The sequence below is a fragment of the Gekko japonicus genome, unplaced genomic scaffold, assembly GCF_001447785.1.
Source record: "Gekko japonicus isolate JY-2015 unplaced genomic scaffold, Gekko_japonicus_V1.1 scaffold2640, whole genome shotgun sequence".
Lineage (NCBI taxonomy): Eukaryota > Metazoa > Chordata > Lepidosauria > Squamata > Gekkonidae > Gekko > Gekko japonicus.
In genome coordinates, this window is record NW_015168733.1 from 221878 (window position 1) to 241563 (window position 19686).

At 43.8% G+C, this 19686-nt stretch overlaps 1 protein-coding gene across 1 annotated transcript in view; it reads right to left on the minus strand.

Annotated features, from left to right (window-relative positions):
* The window catches only part of LGR6 (leucine-rich repeat containing G protein-coupled receptor 6), a 169877-nt gene extending 169012 nt beyond the window's left edge, over positions 1-865 (minus strand). Inside the window, exon 1 of the mRNA XM_015415603.1 lies at positions 39-865. Within this exon, the coding sequence (XP_015271089.1) occupies positions 39-865 (827 nt within the window). The remainder of the gene's footprint in view (positions 1-38) is intronic.
* Between the last annotated feature and the right edge of the window lie 18821 nt (positions 866-19686).

A 19686-nucleotide genomic window follows, 5' to 3' on the forward strand; every position in this document is an offset into this window, starting at 1 on the left:
CTGAGGACTGATTGCTTTGTCCGTCTAAGAAGACATACATCTTTGCGGCCTTCTTCGGATGACCTATGGGGAAAACTTTAGCAAGACATATCTGATGGCAGGACCTTTGACTCTTCATGGTGCCATAAACCTGAGTGCAGTGGGCGCCAACAGGCTGAGTGTGCGTATTCAATGATTCTGCAGAAGTTGCCGTGGTAGAGGAGCTAGGCGTGGGTTGCTGTGGTGGATCAGAGTCTGGATGCAGGGCCCCAGCATGCTTGTTGCTGTCACACACATGACACTTGATAACAGTTTTACAGTCCTTAGCTATGTGGTCCTTGGACTCGCAGCACTTGAAGCATAACGGGTACTCCTTGATCAAAGCCTTCCGCTCCTCCAATGGCTTCGTTCTGAACTCTCTGCATTTGTTCAGTGGGTGCGTCTTCTTGTGAAACTGACAAAATGGCTCCGTAGGCTTTGGCACCTCTGCCGTCGGTGAGTTGGTCATGCTTGATACCCCTGTCGAGCGTACAGATGCCTCCATTTTTGCCTTGGTGTCTTGTGTGGGTACACTCTCTAAGGGAGGGTCATACCGAGGGGGGTCATAGTAAGATTGGGAATCATTATGATCCTTCACCATCTGGGTGATGAAGCTCACTATGTATGAGAAAGGGGGAGACTGGTCTAGATGTGTAGCCTTGTAGCTGGCAACTGCATCGCCCCATTTCTCCTTCAGTATAGGTGGTAGCTTTTCTTTGATTTGTCTTTGTGATAAACTTTGGTCAAGACACGCAAGACCTGGTAGCCGTGGATCCTTCTTAGCTGCCTGCAATGATATGAGGATATTGGACAGTTTCCATAACTTGCTAAGATCCTTGTTAGTCATCTTAAGAAATCTCTGTAGTTTCCGCAAAAATGCTTCCTGTTGGGGCACTGCTTGGGGAGGGCACAGAGCTGCAGCTGAGGCAAACGCTTTCCAGGTGTGAGTCAACGCACAGCCACTGAAGAGAGCTTAAATCGTCTTTATTTAACTTCCCATTTATTCAGTAGATCATTTACTCACAATCGAGCTGATAGCTGGATAGAACGTTACATCTTTCTGATCAATCCTATGGCCGTGGTGAGAAAAGAGATGGGCTTCCCCTCTCCTTGCAGTAAGGGTTGATGGACGAAGAAACGGAAAAGAACAATAAAACTCCTATCTTTGTGCCCTTGAGTTCAGGAAATTACTCTTAATGAGCCAGTCAGAGGGAAGCTTCTGGGACCCCTAACTATGGACTCCAATTCCCAGGTGCAACTACTCTTAAAGGTACATTAACGCTGGCTGGGGGCAGCACATGGCTCCACCTCTATAGATAGTGGCAGTGGCCTGTGATGTCACTGGCTCAAACCTATGATGTCACTGGGCCTTGGTTCTTTTAAGGATGTAGCATAGCAATGCCTCTGGCCCAGCCCCCCCCCCGAAATTGGAAATTCTACGCCCTTGTAAACCAAACCACCACCGTGAAAAAATCCTGTTAAAAAAAGAGATTGAGTGGATTTTAAGGTTCCAGACTTTGACCCCTCATGGGTTAAATCCTGATCTGGAACTTCTGACCTTGCCACAGTATGAGTAAGAGGGGCCACAGTATGCCTCTCAAAGACATGATTCTGGGGAATGTTGCTTAAATCAAAGAGAACCAACCTCTTGCCTGACAAAGGCCTGTAAAGAATGCATGGGAAGAGCCATTCACTTCAAGGTTGGAACTGTATTATTTATTTCCAATAAGACCAAGGTTTGCTGCATACATCCCATGCACAAGATGTACACTTAAACCACATCCAGGTGCATCAAATGTCACTCACATTTCCACAATATTTTACCTCCATATCTGGAATGAAAGACTATCTCTCTGTGTATTTTTTCTAGATTCCTTGGTGGCCTGCACTTGGTCCCTATATGGCCAATAAGTGGTTGGAGAGAGACCACTCAGGTTTGAAGCTGGGGTTCCTCTGCCTTAATTTCTTGACTTCATTTATTTTCATATCTATCACTTCACAATGCTGCCCTCTTATTTTTTCAGGGAACGAGTGCTGATATGAATTAAGAGGCAGAACCCATTGTTTGATCTGGATCAAAGTCATTCACTATATCATCCCCAGCGTGAGGGACACCTTTTGTCCTTTTAGTAACACGGGTACATTCCACTAGATGTGGTTTTTCTCAACACTTCAGCACAATAGTAGGAAAAACAGACATGGAAACTTTAGTCTCTTCTACTAAGCTACTAAGGTTAAAGTTACTACTAAAGTTTTAATGGGAGGCTAGGTTTTATATACGTTATATTTTGTCTGACTGTATTGGATTTTATATATGTATTTGTAACCCTCCTGAGTACTAAGCTCGGGGCAGACCTGAAGTCTAAATGCATGACCCATAGATATAAAAGCCAGGTCCTGTTCTATCTCTTTGTTATATTTTAGTCTTAATGGAGGGGGTCTCTCTTAAACAGAAAATAGAAAAATGCAATCTACCAGAAAGACTATGTATACCGTATATATTCAAAATAGAATTGCAATCCAAATACTAAACAGTGGGACATGTACACAACAAAATTCACATTAATTATGAAAATACAAAATATGAATAGCATGTATACATATCAAAATATTGATACAGATTAAGGAATGTTGGTGAAAGTCCATTTTGATCAGGTTCTCCTCAGAACTCAGTCCTGCTGCCTCTGTGTTCATTCTTGATTGGGCTTTCAAAGTGGTGGCATCGGATAGTTGCAGCACCACCATTCTATAGTATTATAGCAATAGTGGAGGACTGTACAGTAGACAACTGTATCGTGGTCTCTCATTCTACTATTTATATGTGTGGACAACATAAATTGAATTTTTAAAAATAAATGTGAACAGTCAAGAGCTTTACCTTGGGTGGCATTTTGACCCTATATGTTAATTCAAATGAATTATGGTTGCTGATTTTATACCTCAGTGTTGAATTCTGAAGAAGGCCTATCTTCTGAAGAAGGCCAACCCTATATAATTGATCAATCTTTTAGATTCAGTATTGTTAGTCATATCCATAATTACAGATAGCTTTACATTCTTGTTGTGAACATTGTTATACATGTGCTCTGCCCAGGGCCGGCCCGTTATTGTTAAATTTTAGACTGTTGCCTAGGGCGATGGCTTGACTAGGGCGCCATTCTGGCCAGCCTCGTCCCCTCCTCGCCCTGCACAGGAACCGTCCCTTGCCGGCTTCCTGCTCCGTCCCTGGCAAGAGACTCCCCTCTTTACAGCCCCCAGACAGAAAGAGAAGGAAGTGGGGGGACAGGTGTGGGGAACAGCCCGGGACGACAGGAAAGGGCCGCTTGCCCTCTGCCACCCCTGTGGTCTCCTTGGAGCTCCTTTTGCAGCCTGGCACAGGCCCCCTCCCCCTCCCCTCAAGTGATCCCGCCCCCCGCATGCATTTGCAGCTTGCCCCCTCGGCCTGCTCGCTGCTACTCTGGCGCCCGCCCCCGGCCCAGCCTGCATTGGGGGGGGGGCGCACCAGAATGTATCCTCGCCTAGTGGGCGAAAAAACCTGGGGCCGTCACTGGCTCTGCCTTTGGTGTTTGAATTGTATTTTTAATTTTCAAATATCTTAATACACAGCCTTTCTCCTTTGCACATTCTAGTGTGTCCAAATGGAATCCTCCAACCACTTTTCTCCTATGCTGCAGTTGCAACTATTTTTTCTAGCAGACTTTAGAAACTGACAGAGGTCAGCAAAAAGTTTCCGGAAAATTATGTCTAATAACAAACCTAGCATTAGTGTCCACTTTAAGCAGTTAATTGACAAATGAAGAGGAAACAGATTCCCATCTCTGATGGAAATGAATGAAGGGCTTCATATTAAAGGGACAGTACTGAGACACTTGGAAGAGAAGGTTAGCATAAAGCAGGCTGAGACTGTTTAATATAAGAGAAGTCACATAGTTGATTTCATGGTAGAAAGCCTTGCTCCAATCTATGAAAATTCACTGGATGGCTAGTTCCAACATGTGTGTGCAGAGGGTCTGAATGCACAACCGGGAACCTTGCAAAAATGGGTGTGGTCTGTAGTTGCAAGGGATTGTACACAACATCTGGGCTTAGATAGCCACAATCCCAATAGTTCTAATGCATGCTCACATGTAGCGATTTGTATCATCTGAAAATGGCTCATACGTGAATAAATACAGATTACTTGGGGAATGTGAAGAATTTGTTTTGGTTATTAAATGTGAGCTAAGGTACAGCATGAGACTGGCTGGTTCTGCAATACTATGGGATAGTAGGGTTGCCAGGCCCGCTTGCCGTCGGGGCAGGGGGTTTGGGGGGGACGTTCCAGGGTGGGTGGGACATTGTTGGGTGACACCCCAATGCAGTGATGTCACCCAGAAGTGACATCATCACATTGGTGATGTCACGTGCAACACTCCGGTTTTTGGACAAAAGCTCTATGGTTTTTTGGCTTCAAAGCCAAACCCTTGGGCAGGGCAGCCCGGGGGTAAGCAAGCCCGGCCTACCATGACAGACTCTGGCATTGTCCTCCCCATCTCCCCACACCCCAGGCCAGCTGCGGCCCCTGCCCCGCAACGGGCGGAAGGGAGGAGGGAAGTGGGCGGTGGGTGGCGTCCCCTGACAGACAGCCGCCCATGGCCCAGCAGCCTCCCCGCGTTGTCTCAGCTGGAACCTCTGACCTGCACAGCCCAGGCTAGCCCGGCTGGGGGAAGTCAGATCTGGCCAGCTGAGCAGGGTTGCCACTGGGTGGCATTTGTGGCGGGTGAGACCGTACTTAACCTGCTTCCAGCCTATGCATTCGTTACAAATGATGTATTTCTAGAGCTCGTTGTATTGCTTTTACAATGGGCTTTGCTGCTAGTCATTGAATATTCCTGTATTCATGTAGGGTCAGCCAATGTGTCAACAACTATTCAGCAACTGAGTTCATCTCCTATCTAAACCTTCTGTACCAGGCTGCAGTTAAGTGGAAACTCCATCTTTAGAGGTAGTATGCTTCTGATAAGCAGATGTTGAAGCGAAATGCATCCCCTAGTTGTGAGCATCCAAATATACCTTACTCACTGGATGCTGTGGGAAACAGAAGGATAGCTCAGCCCAGCATGGTATGTTCTTATACATTACTGATAGATAGCTCAACATAAGCAGTGAACATCGAGAGGGCAGTGGAGGGAGGGGGTCATCTCAGGGCTTGTCCAAATTCTAGATGAAAAGTATGGGAAAGATCTAAAAAGATCCACGTGCAGAAGTCGGTTTATGCACATGAAACTGACATGGTTGCAGATGTGCACTGTATGTGAGTGCATTTGTTGTGATGCTCATCTATGCCCCATTGAAATGTCAGGATGCACCTTTTAATGCCAACTGGAATTTGCATATCCATTTAGAGCCATTAGCTGTATAGCTTGATTGGGGCCAATATTGGGCTTTGCTATTTATTTTATTTTGCTAATTTCTGTGTTACTTCCTGTTGTCTTTTGGGCAGATTATGAGACTGTGATGAAAAAGAAAATCATTTAAGACTGTACAATAAAAATATTAAGGACCTCCACTAGTCCTTAATATTGTGATTTGTTAAAGTAAAGTGTGTGTGAGAGCGAGAGGTTTGTGAGCTTTTGGTTAGAAACAGAAGAGCCATTTTCCTCTCTAAAATGCTCAAGTCAGGGAGTGTCTATTGCAGGGGTGGCCAAACTGTGGCTCGGGAGCCACATGTGGCTCTTTCACACATATTGTGTGGCTCCTGGCAGGGCAGCTGGGGAAGCGAAGGGGAGACATGCCTCCCTGATCAGTCTTCCCTTTCCCAGCCAGTGTTCTTTCCACCTTTCTTTCTCTTTTTCTCTCTTTCTCCCTTCCTTCCTCTCTCTTTTCCTTCCTTTCCCCTCCCTCACTTCCTCATCTGCTTTCTTTCTCTCTCTCTCTTTCCACCTCTTTCATTCTTTCTTTTCACATCTCTCTCTCTCTCTCTCTTAGACAAATAAATAGCATTAGCAAACAAATAAATATCATAGGACAAATAAATATCATCTGTTTTTACTCCTTTTGTTTTTAGTTTTGACAGTCTCGTTTAATGTTAATAAAAACGTGTGCGTAATATTTGTCCTGCAGCTCTCAGACATCTGACATGTATTCTATGTGGCTCTTACATTAAACAAGTTTGGCCATCCCAGGTCTATTGTGTGAGCTTTGAGCCCAACAGCTCTGTGCCTGTTCATCCTATGCCAAGAATCCAAGAGCATTCTGCTCTTTGATGCCTCGTATAGCTATTTCTTACAAGCTTGATTCATGGCACTTTTCTTTCTTTTTTTTAGCCCCCTGGAGGAGATTTTTTATTGCATTTTGATAATGGAGTACAAACTACAACGAAAAAATACGGAAGGGTAGCTACATCTAGGGAGAAAGGAAAGAAAACCACTAATAACTAAAACCCCAAGAACAGGAGATCATAACAACAGCTTATGTTAATGTTAGTCTAAAATTGCTAATATCACATTGAACATAGTCGGTTATGCTAAATTATTTATCTTTTTTATCCATTAATTTAACTGTTTAAAGAGAACCTCAAGAGCATCATCAATAATAAAGAAGAATTTTAAGGCACAATTCAGATTCTTTCAGCCTTCATTTTTTAAATCTTTTCTAATCCTCAATTGGTATGCACGCTTGGGGACGGCTGCCCCTTTTTCAGAAGCAGAATCCTTGCCAGAAGACACTGAGTCCAATTTGCCACTGGATTTGCTGTCATCTTCTTCCTTGTCGACCTCGGCTGTCTCTCCCAGTTGCAGTCTCAGGAACTCACGTGCTTTGAAGACAGAGTCAATCTTTTCCTTTTTTATCATGTAGTGGAATTAACAATCTATAGGCAATGCTGTTTGTTTGAAGAAAAAGGATTAAATCTTTGTATTTCTTCCTCTTTTGTCTTATTTCAAATGGAATGTCTTTTAGAATCCTGTTATTTTTCTTGATGTATACAGAATAGGCCCTATATACCACATCCATTTTGCTTTCAATGTAATCTGCTTTCAAATCTGTAACTGGGGCTAATGCTTCGCTCAAAAGTTGCTTTAGATTCTCGCCTTTTAATTCTGGGACTCCTTGGAACCGGAGGATCAAATTTGCTTTTTCCATTTGCAGCTGTAAAAGTTGAGATTCTTCCGAAGCTTGCTTTTTTCCAGCTTTTGCACCTTTTTCTTTACTTTTTTAGTGTTAGCGTCTATTTCCTTCACCTTCTCAGCTGTTTGCTACATCGTTTTTGCAGTTTCAGTCAATTGGAGCTGCTGAGTTGCAAGGTTCTGATTTAAAGTTGTCAGCTGTTGATTCATGTTGGTCATCTGGTCCAGCAGAGGGCGCAAGGAGTCTGCCAACATTTTAGAGATCTCAGTGACCTCTTCTGATTGTGGGCTCATGCTCCTCACTAGTTTCACTTTTGCTAGTTTGTCTTTCTCTGTCTTCTTCCCCGCAATCTTTATGGATTGTTTACTTTTATAAAAGTTTGCTAAAGTCTCTGAAATTTGCCCATATGCCTATCCGCACTCTGGCAAGTCTCTCAAAACAGATGTCAATGCTTTTTCTTCCGCTCCCCCCTTAGTATATCATTTCTTAATTCATGCATATGGGAGGGGCCCCTCCCCGCTCGCTTTTCTCGCTGTTCCCGTGGGGAGCTTTCCTTTTAAATTCTCATTTCACTTTAACCCGACTCACTGTTCATTGTTGGTCAAGCGACCTCACTCGGAACTCGTTTCAACCGCTCGATCTCCAACGCTTGTCCCGGTCAGCGGCTCTAGTTCCATACGGACACTCACCGGCAGGACCGGCAGGGCGGAGGAGCACTTCAATTCCCCAGCATCGTGCTGGTGAAGAGGTCGCCCCTCAAAACCCCCATGGCTAGGAGCCTTTTGCCAAGGCTCCGGGGGTGTGTGACCCATCGCCCCCCCATCCGCTGGTGCACAGATCACATCCCTGGGAGGTCCGGGAGATGCGTCCGCCAGCATGTTGCCATAAACCGGAAGTCATTCATGGCACTTTTCGAAGGCTTTGTTCCTCAACTCAGATCAGATGATGCGGAGCTAAACAGAGATGTCTCTGAGTCTCAGCATATAAAAGCAACTCCTGAAGGAAAACGAACCCCTATTTAGCAGGTTATATCCAGAGCTGCTAACTCTACAAGAAACTGACTATAAAGAACAAGGCAACCAAATGCGCCTGGGCAAGTGCTTTCCAAGCCATTCAGTCTCTTCAGGAATAATGAGACATCTGCAGAGCACTTGCCCTGAGAAAGGAAAACCATGTCATAATCTGACACCTGCTTAAAAAGCGAGACGGTGCCTGAATCTGGCTTTTTAAAATCGCTCTTCTTCCAGACGCAGCACTCTCTGCCAAAATAAGTAAGAGAAGGAGCACTCTCCTCTCCTAGCTCCAGTACTGAAAACATACACTCTGTATTCAAGTAGAAATAGAAAGCAATAATTCTCTCAGAGGTGTGAACTAGTTTGCATGGATCTTAACACTCCAGAGTGATTTACATTGAGAGAAAAGCTTGGCAGGTATCTCTGTGCAACATGATGTGGGATTTGTGTTTCTGTTTCATAAAGCATAGTTAGCATATCTCAAAGTAGTTTTAAAACCCCTTGCTTCAAAGGTATAAAACAATCCCCAACTGCTTTCACAGAAAGAACACATAGAAGAAGAGCCTCTTTATCCTCACAATAGAAGGCAGTGAATTGGACAAAATCCAACTGGAAATAAGGCACACATTATGAAATGGGGTTGCATGAACAGCTGGAGCAGACTGATGGCATGGATTCTCTATAATTTACAATTGAGTGGGACTAGGATAGGGACAGCTAGAAGAAATGCAATGCCTGAACACAGAGTTTGCATGCACAAAAATTTTTGCTGGATGTCTGAAGACTTGTCCACTTAACTTGTTATGTGTGTCCATGAGGATGGACTGTCCTGAATTATTAGCTGAAATGGCTCCCAAGAAACAACAGTATTGCATTCTAATAACCCATCTCAGTGCTGAACCAGACATCATTTTGTTTTTTGGAAAATAAAGTAGTTACTCATTTGTTGCAGGAAATCTATTTACCTTTTCAAGCTTGCTTTGGGTAGAAAGACCACACATTCCCAGATCTCACTGCACAATATTTTGTGCACAGGGAAAATGCAACTCTTTCCTCAGAGTCAAAACTGCACTTTTGGTTTATAGAATATGCCACACGAGGTAGTAAACTATGATGACATCAGTGAGTAATGACATATGTTCTCCCCACCCCATCCCCTATGCCTGCACCTTTCCCAACCAAACAGTATGTAAGGCTGATTGCTGCTGCTCTGCTGTATCTCTTGAACACAGGAGCCCCTTTCAGCCATTACCTTCATGATGCCGTAACCATGCATATGGGACAAACAGTCTACACAGGTGAAACGTACTGAGACTTACTAGTGATTTCAGCTCTCATGCTTTATTTCAGCTCAGAACAAGACGAGAGTACCCAGCTCGCAGACTGGTTTATATGTGCACAAACCCGGCTGCCCAAACATACCCACACACACGTGATTGGCTATTTACAGTGGCCGAGAGTTCCATAGGCTCTCAGCCAGGAGCCTAGCCTGCTGATAGGTGCCAGCTAGGATCTGCTTGTCCCATTGTTACTGAGAGCGAAGCTCGGTCACTTTGCCTGACCGCGTGGCAAAATGGCCGCGCACGCGATCTGAGATGGATACATTACAACAGGATTCTCCTGATACACGCAATTGATATTTATTCTGAAAGGGACAGTGTGTGTATATTCCAGCTATGCTGTCCACTTCTGTTACATGAGGGACTACATATAGCCCAACCGTTTGTTTAAAAAGACTTGCAAGAATATTGCTCTAAGCCTAAAATGCAGTTTCAGACTTGCTCTCTTTGATCATGCAGGAAAAGCCCTCAGTACCTCCCAAAGATATATCCATTATGTCAAAACAATTATGGGGTTTCAGCACCCAATGAGATACCCTCTTTGCCAAGGTTAGAATATAATATCTATCAGTCTGAGATCTAAGGAAATTTTAGATGCATGTCATGAGAAAAAAACATAATTACATAGACAGAGGGTCTGGATCCCTTTGGGTTTTTTTTCCTGTGTTACCCCCCCCCTCCCCAATTCCCCATCTATAATAAACTGGGACTTTTTTCTTTGCCTGTACTTGTTTCCATGACTGTTGAAAAGTCGGGACAATAACTGCATCTTCTAAAGCAACGAATGCATGCCCCTTGGCCAACCCACCCACAGCAGTAAATCTTTCCCCTTTCTTTTCCACTCATCAGTGAGTCTGCCCATTGTCTGGCAGCTCAGCTTCCTGCCCCGGCACAAATGGGAAAACAAACACTGGTTTTGGGTGGCATCTGATGGACTGGAAAACAGAGAGAATCAAAGACGGCAAAGAGGGTGGGGAGGAGTGCCGAAAGAATCAGTTCCTTTGTGGCACTGCCTCAACATCCGCCCACATTCAATCCATGTTTACTCAGCACAGGTAGCAGACAGGTTAGCTGGGTCCTGTTTGTGTCTGCCCATCCCCATCCCCATCTCTCTCTTTCTTTCTCTCTCTGTAAAAAAAAGTATGTATAAACACCCATGCAAATCAAAGCTTGCTTCCCCACCCCCTTTAAGCCTGAGTCTGACTCCTCACCACCTATGCAAAGTACTGGACGGAAATACTGGCCAGCTACATGCATGCTGATTCAGTAATGTACTGCATCCCACCACCACTTATTTTTAAACCCTACCATGTATATTTACTCAATTAAATGTGCACTGGCTTTGTAAGGGGAAAATGCACCATCAGTTTCTAACATAATGAGAACTTGCTGGGGGAGGGGCAGTGGGCAAGTATGCTACTGTCTTCTAGCTAATCAGTGCTGTGCATAAGTGGCTTCTGTTCTATACCCACACATGCAACTGATGTCACTTGATCCCAAAGAGTAGGATTGTATGTCTAAACACAGTGCATTTTCACAGTGGACTTGCATTACATAACCCTCAGATTATGTACCCCTGTACATTCCCAAAGTTGCTTATATGGTCAGTCTAATGGCACCTTTAAGACCAACAAAGTTTTATTCAAGGTGTGAGCTTTCGTGTGCCCGTACACGAAAGCTCACACCTGGAATAAAACTTTGTTGGTCTCAAAGGTGCCATTGGACTCTAACTTTGTTCTATTGCTTCAGACCAGCATGGCTGCCCACCTTAATCTAGTCAGTAATAAGCGAGCCCAGGCTAGCCGGTAGCCCAGTCTCATCAGATCTCAGAAGATAGGTAGGGTCAGCCTGGGTTAGTACTTGGGTGGGAGACCACCAAGGAAATCTAGGTTTGCTACGCAGAGACAGCTAATGGCAAACCACCTCTGTTTGTCTCTTGCCTTGAAAAATCCTACAAGGCCACCATAAGTCAGCTTGACCGCACAAAAATAACAATAATGTGATGGTACAGTAATGCTGTAAGGTAGCATTTCTTAAATGCTCAACCATGATGGAGGAGGCTTTTAGAAGTGTTGCTATACAGACAACTGTGAATATTGGATAACATGTGGCACAAGGGTACTAATGAAGGAGGAGGAGGAGGAGGAGGAGGAGATTGGATTTATACCCCTCCCTTCACTTGGAGTCTCAGAGCAGTTTACAAACTCCTTTCCCTTCCCCTCCCCACAAAAGACACCCGAGGTAGGTGGGGCTGAGAGAGCTCTGACAGAAACTGCTCTTTCAAGGACAGTTCTTGTCAGAACTATAATATACAAATTCCACTAGTAGAAAACACCATCAAAAATTGCCAAAACAATATATTTAAACAATTATAAAGTTGGTGGTGTTACAACAACAACATTTATGCATACTGTAACTATATTAAGGCATAAGATACAATATTTCCTCCTTTGAAGATAAGACATAAAGTGTAACTTGATAACTTGATAGGAGGAGTCCACATAGTCATAACAGGTTGATAACTAGATTTACTTTATTTTGCCCCGTGGGTAATATTGTTTTTTCTGATCCCGATTTCTCAGAGTGTAACTTTTCCCTAAAAAAGGAGCAGCTCCAGATTTTCCTGTAGTATTTCTATGTTCCTGGTCACTTTCCTCTGTAGCTTCATTCTCAGTGTTTGAAGAGCTTTTATCTGACCAGGACACTTGTTTTCTGAATCCTTTATTTTGAGAATTCCATCTGTAAATGTACCCAGTTTCATAATCCTTACAATCATGCTGAAATGTTTAAATTTTGGTTTTCCAGATCTGCCTTTCTAAATCTGCTATCTGTCCCTTTAAGTTTTGCATTTTCTCATGTTCTTTCATGTCCTGCATATTTTTCTTAATATCTAGTTCAAGTTCTGTTATGTGCTGATCTAAATTTTCCAACTCTGACAAAGATTTCTCTATAATTAAAAGCATCAAATCTTATGCCTTAATATAGTTAGAGTATACATAAATGTTGTTGTTGTGACACCACCAATTTTGATGGTGTTTTCTACTAGTGGATTTGTATATTTGGGATTCCTGTGACACTAGTCTTTTCCCCTTGTTGTTTGGATTTACTGCTTGTCAGAACTATGGCTTGCCCAAGGTCATCCAGCAGCTGCAGGTGGAGGAGTGGGGAATCAAACCCGGTTCTCCCAGATTACAGTCCACACACTTAACCACTACACTAAACTGGCTGGGTAAAATTAATGGGTAAAATCTAGATTGGGGAACAGATCTGATTAGAAGATCTCAAGAACAAGTGACATTCTGTTGATGGACTCTCTTGTTCAAGTATCTGTTCCATTAAGGAAAGATCACTGGAACCACATGAAGAAGAGTAGGGAGAGTAATCTTTCCACCACTGCACAGTTTTGCTGAGCACCATGAGCTGCTTTAAACCTTGGAAGGAAAAAAGATGGGTGACTGCCTCCCTGCCCTAACTGCCAAGCCTAATAAAGGCTAGGTACAGGAGAGTTTTGGTAGGCAACACCATGCAGATTAATTTTAGTTCTGTGTCAAAGCAACATCTAAAATGTTGGTTTTTCAAGATGCTGAGAGTGGTCTCCTCTCATGTAGTTTGACTTGTTTAACTGTCAATTCATTACAAGGTTGGTTTCTCTGGGGAAACTAATGGGAGTGGAACGAGGCCTTAGCAGCGCTTACCATCCGGAAACCGACAGCCAGACAGAAAGAGTTAATCAAACTTTGGAACAATATCTGCGTTGTTTTGCCAACTATCAACAGGACAATTGGAATGACTTGTTGCCCCTAGCCGAATTCTGTTATAATAATACTCATCACTCTTCCACAGGGATGTCTCCGTTTAAGGCGCTGTATGGTTATGACAGCCCGCCTGTCCCATTTCTGGAAGGGGATGCGGACATGGGGCTGGGGGATGCTGCTCAATGGTGTAAACAATTGCGGGACTCTTGGCCTCTCCTATGTAAGACTTTGACAGCTGCTAAAGAAGCGTATAAGGCGCAGGCTGATAAGAGAAGGGTGGAGGGTTGGGCTCTGCAGCTTGATGACTCTGTGTATGTTTCTACTAAAAACATCAAGATGTTACGGTCAAGTCGGAAGGGAAGTTGGGTTGGAAATACATTGGGCCGTTTAAAGTTAAACGGATCATCAATGATGTTGCTGTAGATTTGGACTTGCCTAAAAATTTGAGAAAATTGCATTCTGTATTTCACTTCAGCCTCCTGAAGAGAGATTCGGGTTCCAGCCCCTGGCGTCCATCGTAACCGGTGTCCCCTCCTATCATGATTGAGGGCGAGGAGTGTTATGAGATATCTAAGATTCTGGACTCTAAGATCAAACGGGGAAAGTTGATGTATTTGGTTGAGTGGGTAGATTTCGGACCCCAGCACCTCGAATGGGTGGAAGTAGGGGATATTCGGGCCCCTGGACTGTTGCGACAGTTCCATTGCGACTTCCCGGACAAACCTGGAGACCTCCCGGAATGGTCGGGAGAAGCTGATTTTTGAGAGGGCAGTATGTCAGCTATGCTGCCATGGGGGTTGGGGAGCTCGGTCTGTGTCTGGTTAATTGCTACTGCATTCCTTTCTGTGCTTTTTCTGCTCTGCGCTGAAATGCTTATCTATACAGATGTGCAGGAGGGAGTTGTATCATCTAGGTTTTTCCTAGGTGCCGTGGGAGAGTGTTGGTTCTCAGCTTCAGCTACCTAATGGTCTCCAAGCTTTATCCCACGCGCGGGAGGGTGCCTAATTGGCTAGTGCTCTGGGTGTGTGTGTGCATATGAATACCCTATATCCTACTATGCCCAAGGGGCCGCCGCCATTCTTAACAGTGCTTATGTTACTGCATCTATAGCTCTGCAATAAAAGTATTACTGTTCCTGAATGTGTGTACTTCGTTGTTGGCTGTGGGTTCTGACATTGTGATAGTAGCTCCACAGTAGTACGAGGGAAATGGGGACCTAATTAGAAATACAGAAAATGTTGCACCCTGTGCAGAAGGAAGACTGAAGCACCACAGACCAGTCCTCATGCTTCACCTGGGCTGTATCAAGAGAGCTGAATGTGCTGGCCATGCTTCAGAAGGGCTTCACTGGAAATGCTACTGTAATCTTGTGCTGCTTGAGTGCCATTGTATATACAAATTTGCAATAGGCAGGATGGTTGGGAGCTTACACGGTCAGACTCCCCTTGTGCAGGCCTGCCTGTTTTGGCATAGTGCAATGGAATAACAACTCCCCTTATTGTTAAAACCCTCACCATGTAGCTTAGATGCCACAGCTTCCATGCTGTGGTTAAACTAGGCATTCCTATTGAAATACTCCTACCCACTTCAGTGATTACATTCTTTGAGCAAGAGTAACTGGGTATTGCTTGTCTATATTTACATCAAGAAGCAGAAAGCAATGAGATGCCTAACCATTTCACACACTACCTGAAACCACAATTATATGCAGGCATATGGTAATATAGTGGGATAGATGATAGGCAATTCATCGGCCCTGGTCACACGGGAGGTTTTGGCCTGGAAGAGGGATGGATCGGGGGCGCAGCAAACGGGCATGATCAAACCGCAACATCTGGGAAGCGGCGCGAACCCATCCCAGATCCATCCCTTCAGGCCAGTAATGCGGAGCAAAAAAGAACCTGCAAAAGGGAATGACTTACCTGAAACGCCGCAGCAAGCACGGTCGTGAGATCGCCGGCGCGGCCATCATCAGGAGCAATCGAGGCTCCCGGCCGAACTGCGCATGCGCACACATGTGCAGCCAGCTGCCTTCCATCGCTTCCCCCCCCCCCCCAGCATCTGATAATGCCAGGGAGCAACTACGCAGCAGCTCACAGGATCTGTCTGATCCCGCCGCCGCGTGTCTCTTTTGGTGCAGCTTTAAAAAGCCGCACTTTGGCCGCATCAATTTCCCCCCGCATGGCAGGGGCCATCGTTCATCAAAACATGAACATAAAAATTATGCCAGTAGCAGTCCTCAAAGGGAGCTCTTATTACCTTAATTTATAGAAGAAAAACTACAAGACAAGAATCCATATATTCTATCAATTACATTTTATCTAATTCTTCCTCAGAACTGTTCAGGGAGGCACACATGCTTCTCCACTCACCACTTTATCCTCAGATGGTTTGAATGGTCCCTTCGTTTGCACATCCTTTTGCCATCCCCCATAACTGAATGGCAGCCATTATTAATTCCTGTGCGAAAAAGAAAAGTGCTGCACTCGGAAACACCCTGTGAAGCCCGCCTGACCCCATCCCATTGCTGACACCAGGCTCACAACATCCAGCGTCAAAATCCCACAGGGCAAGTATCCATTGGTCTTCTTATGACACAAGAGATTCCTGCAATATACATCTTCCTCTCTTCTCTTTATCTCTCCCCATCATAAAAACAGGCATTTCACTAACCATAAAATAATTGAAAAGCAGCAGCAGCAGCACAGTTTGTCGATATGCACAGAAGCCACTCTGATGTGCTCAAGGCTCAAAATGAGTCAGCAGGATGGACGCTACCCCTGTCCTACCACTCCACTGAACAATCTCTGAAGCCTTCTTCCCATGCTAAGGAAAACATAAGAACATAAGAAGAGCGCTGCTGGATCAGGCAATGGTCCATCTAGTCCAGCATCCTGTCTCACTCAGTGGCCAACCAGTTCCTATGAAGGGCCAACAACAGGGCATAGAGGCCTTTCCCTGACATTGCCTCTTGGCTCTGGGATTCAAAGGCTTAGTGCCTCTTAATGTGCAGGTTCCCCTCAGTCACCATGGCTAGTAGCCATTGATAGACTTCTCCTCCATGAATCTATCTAACCCCCTTTTAAAGCTGTTTATTCCTGTGGCCATCACTATGTCCCCTGGCAGCGAATTTCATACTTTAATCACTCTCTTTGTAAAGTAGCATTTCCTTTTGTCTATCCTGGACCTACTGCCTATCAGCTTCATTGAATGCCTTCTTCCAGATAAAGTGTCTCATTTCTACACTGGAGGAGGTTGTAGAAAGGATCGTTAGGATGGAAAAGGCAATGTGGAGGAAGACTGGATCCACACCAGTATTTCAAGAATTTATCACCCAAGTGGTGCCCAACATACAAAGCAAGTGAAACACACCTGCTTTACTGACAATGTATAAGAACAGAGCATGTCCCCAACTGCCTCCATGCTCTCTTAGGTCCCTCCTGTATCACAAGGCAGGATTAATGATCCTCTTTTTGTCTTGTGCTACAAAACCTACAGATGGGCATGACCTGAGAGTCCAACCCAGGCTTTCCATGTCTCTATGCAGTATGTCTTCTATGTTGGGGATCTCTGGACAGTGGGTTTCTGGCTCTGGACCAGGTTAATGAATGCAAACATTTTGACTGAAATGGGCTTTTATCCTGAAGCACAAGATCTGAGATGCAGCTTGGCAGGGAAATGTTAAAAGACTGAGCTGCAATGACTGTGTACCCTCTGGGCCTGCCAGACGCTTTCTATTCATTTTAATTTGCCTTTTCAAAGAGATTTTTTTTAAAAAGCCAAAATATATCAATAGCCTCTCACAACAGGCCATAAATCCATCCGGAAGGAATGAGAGAACAGAGTGAAAAGAACAGATCCATCATCTACAGAAAAAAAATTAATCACACACTGTCATGACAGAAAGCAAAAAGAAGAAAGGACCTGACATTCTTATAGGCAGTTTTGCTCTCTCCCAGTTGGTAAGATGGCCATCCTCACACCTTATCCAAGTGCCTATTTCAATATCAGCTGGGAGAGCAATATTATCTTTTTGCCAGATGACCACATTCACCAACACAATGGCTAGAATGTTGGCCTCATGCCTTGCAAGATTTCAAAAACACCCACATGGCCCAGCAGGAGAATAAATCTAGCCCACTATCCACACTCCAGATGTCATAAGAAGCTGTAGTCTTCAGGGCACTGATGGCACATTAAGTCCTTGCTTTTTTATTATTAGCTCCCAGCTCCAAAGATTTAACAAAAGTCTGAGCAACAAGTTAGGACTTTGCAATGGTAGAGTGAAAACCCTCTCAGATGTTGTTATTACCATTATTATACCTTTAACCCTGACCCAGCACTACCAGTGTAGTATCTTGTCATATACAAATTATGGAAGCCAATCATGCTGCAGGGAGAATAACCTTGTTGTACAAGAAGAACATCGTTTTGCACCACTGCTTTTAAAAATGGGATGGTAGAAATGTGCTGTGCTGTGCATGAGTCTTCAAGAGCAGACCTGTAAATTTAGATTTTACAGCAGAGAAGTGCTCAGTCACGGAAGAAACAGCAAACATTTATAAAGATCAAAAGATGATGAAAGCATAGGGAGAGGTTTTGTCACTCAAAAGCACGATGTCACAGGCACTCTCCAGTAGGTGCCAGCGACACTTGAGGAATGTGCATTTGGATTAAACTAGTAACATCACATCACATTCTTTAGTACTGTAAAAATGTGCATTTGGATTAAACTAGTATAGCTCTTAAACATCACATCACATTCTTTAGTACTGTAATTCAGCCAAGCTGGAAAATTAATAACATTCATATATGATGTAGGAAAATAATCAGTCCTCTGTAATCAACTGCCCTGCATCAGTTCAGAGGAGCAGGAGAGGGGAGGGGAACAGGGAGACAGTAAATCGGCATACTAGCCAGAAACGTGAACTATCAATCTCATTACCAAGAGGGATCACCGTCATTGCTGTGTTAGGGAGTGTTTTTGAATTCCACATCACAGTTATCCTACCAGTGCTGACAACTTTCTCTGAAAGAATATACATCTCCAGACTTAATGTTGCTTGCTTTGCATTTCTATTGTTTTGCAATTGCTAAAACTCTTTATGAGAGAATGCAGTTTAATGCCAGCCTTCTGGGGTATCACATGCAAGCCTCTGTGTCTGGTGGGTAACTCTGACTGCCTTTCTGGGGTACCCAATGCCTCCCTGTGCCTGTGGAGTTTAGTGTGAATTTTAATAGACAGGAAATGGGGAGATTTGCTCACATTCACTTAAAATTTCCAGTAAATGAGGGGTACATTCCTCCAAAATTGGTTGTGGGGCTAAAGAGCTTGTAATGTGTAGTGTCTTTAAACTGCCTGCAAAATGAGGATGCTTTCTCCTGTTTGCCTGAAATGTGGTGGGGAAGATATCACTGATGAGCAACACAGTCCAAAGAATTTTATCCCAAAAGTGTTCAGAACAAAAATGTTATGGCCAGAAAAGGGGTTTCTATTGAAACCACTTAAGCTGTATGAAGAATAGAAGAAAAAAACCAATACATGTAAAAATGAAAATAAAAGAATAAATAAAATTACTAAAGACTTAAAATTCCTTCTAAATACAAAAGGATATTGGGATTTTATTTTTGTAGACAAAAAATACTGCTATTTGAATGTTAGTGAAATAAGACTTTTCCCAGAACAGATATGGTACGTGAGGAGAAGACATTTGGAAACCTGCACAGTGAACTTTACTGGAGATCTGCTTCTGTTTATGATCTTATTAACACTGTGGTTCTGTTAGTTATAGGGAAATCACCTAACCGGTTTTCAAAAGACTCCCTCTGTCTCCCAACAAGCAATGTTGTTGATTCAGCTTGCTGTTCTAACCAGTGAACTCTAGCTTATACAAAAATGTTAACTAGGCATCTCACAGCATTGAATGGCTTGTGACTCTCTTCTCTCAGGGGACCATCACAGAATTACATTTCTCTTGTGATGTTTAGCTTTCTGATTCATTTCGAAGTGTTCTTTATGTGCAGCTTTATAGTCAACCTTTTCTTAGTAACCACTAGATGTCACCACTACGCAACGCAGGCTCCTAAATGAAGGCATCTATATGGAAAGCCAGGTCTCAAGTCCCAAGTTGGTGAGACAGCATACCCTAAGTGTTTTGAGCATGTAGGGGAAGTGCTTTATAATACTAAGTATCGTTATATACATTATTTCCCTGGATAGGTGCATCCCTAGAAAAGATGATGAACCAGTAAACAGGATAAATGGCCTCAGAGCTTGGGACTCACAATGAGAAACAGTGTGGGTGCCCAGAGTTAACCAGAGCTGAAAGCAATTCATCTCCAGGGAATGTTGAGAAACTGTCAATATTTGGCAAGAGGAAAACTGGCACTTGTTGTTATGTTAAAATTCCTCCTTCACTAAGTAAGACTTAAGTAGTTAAGTCTGCTTCTTTC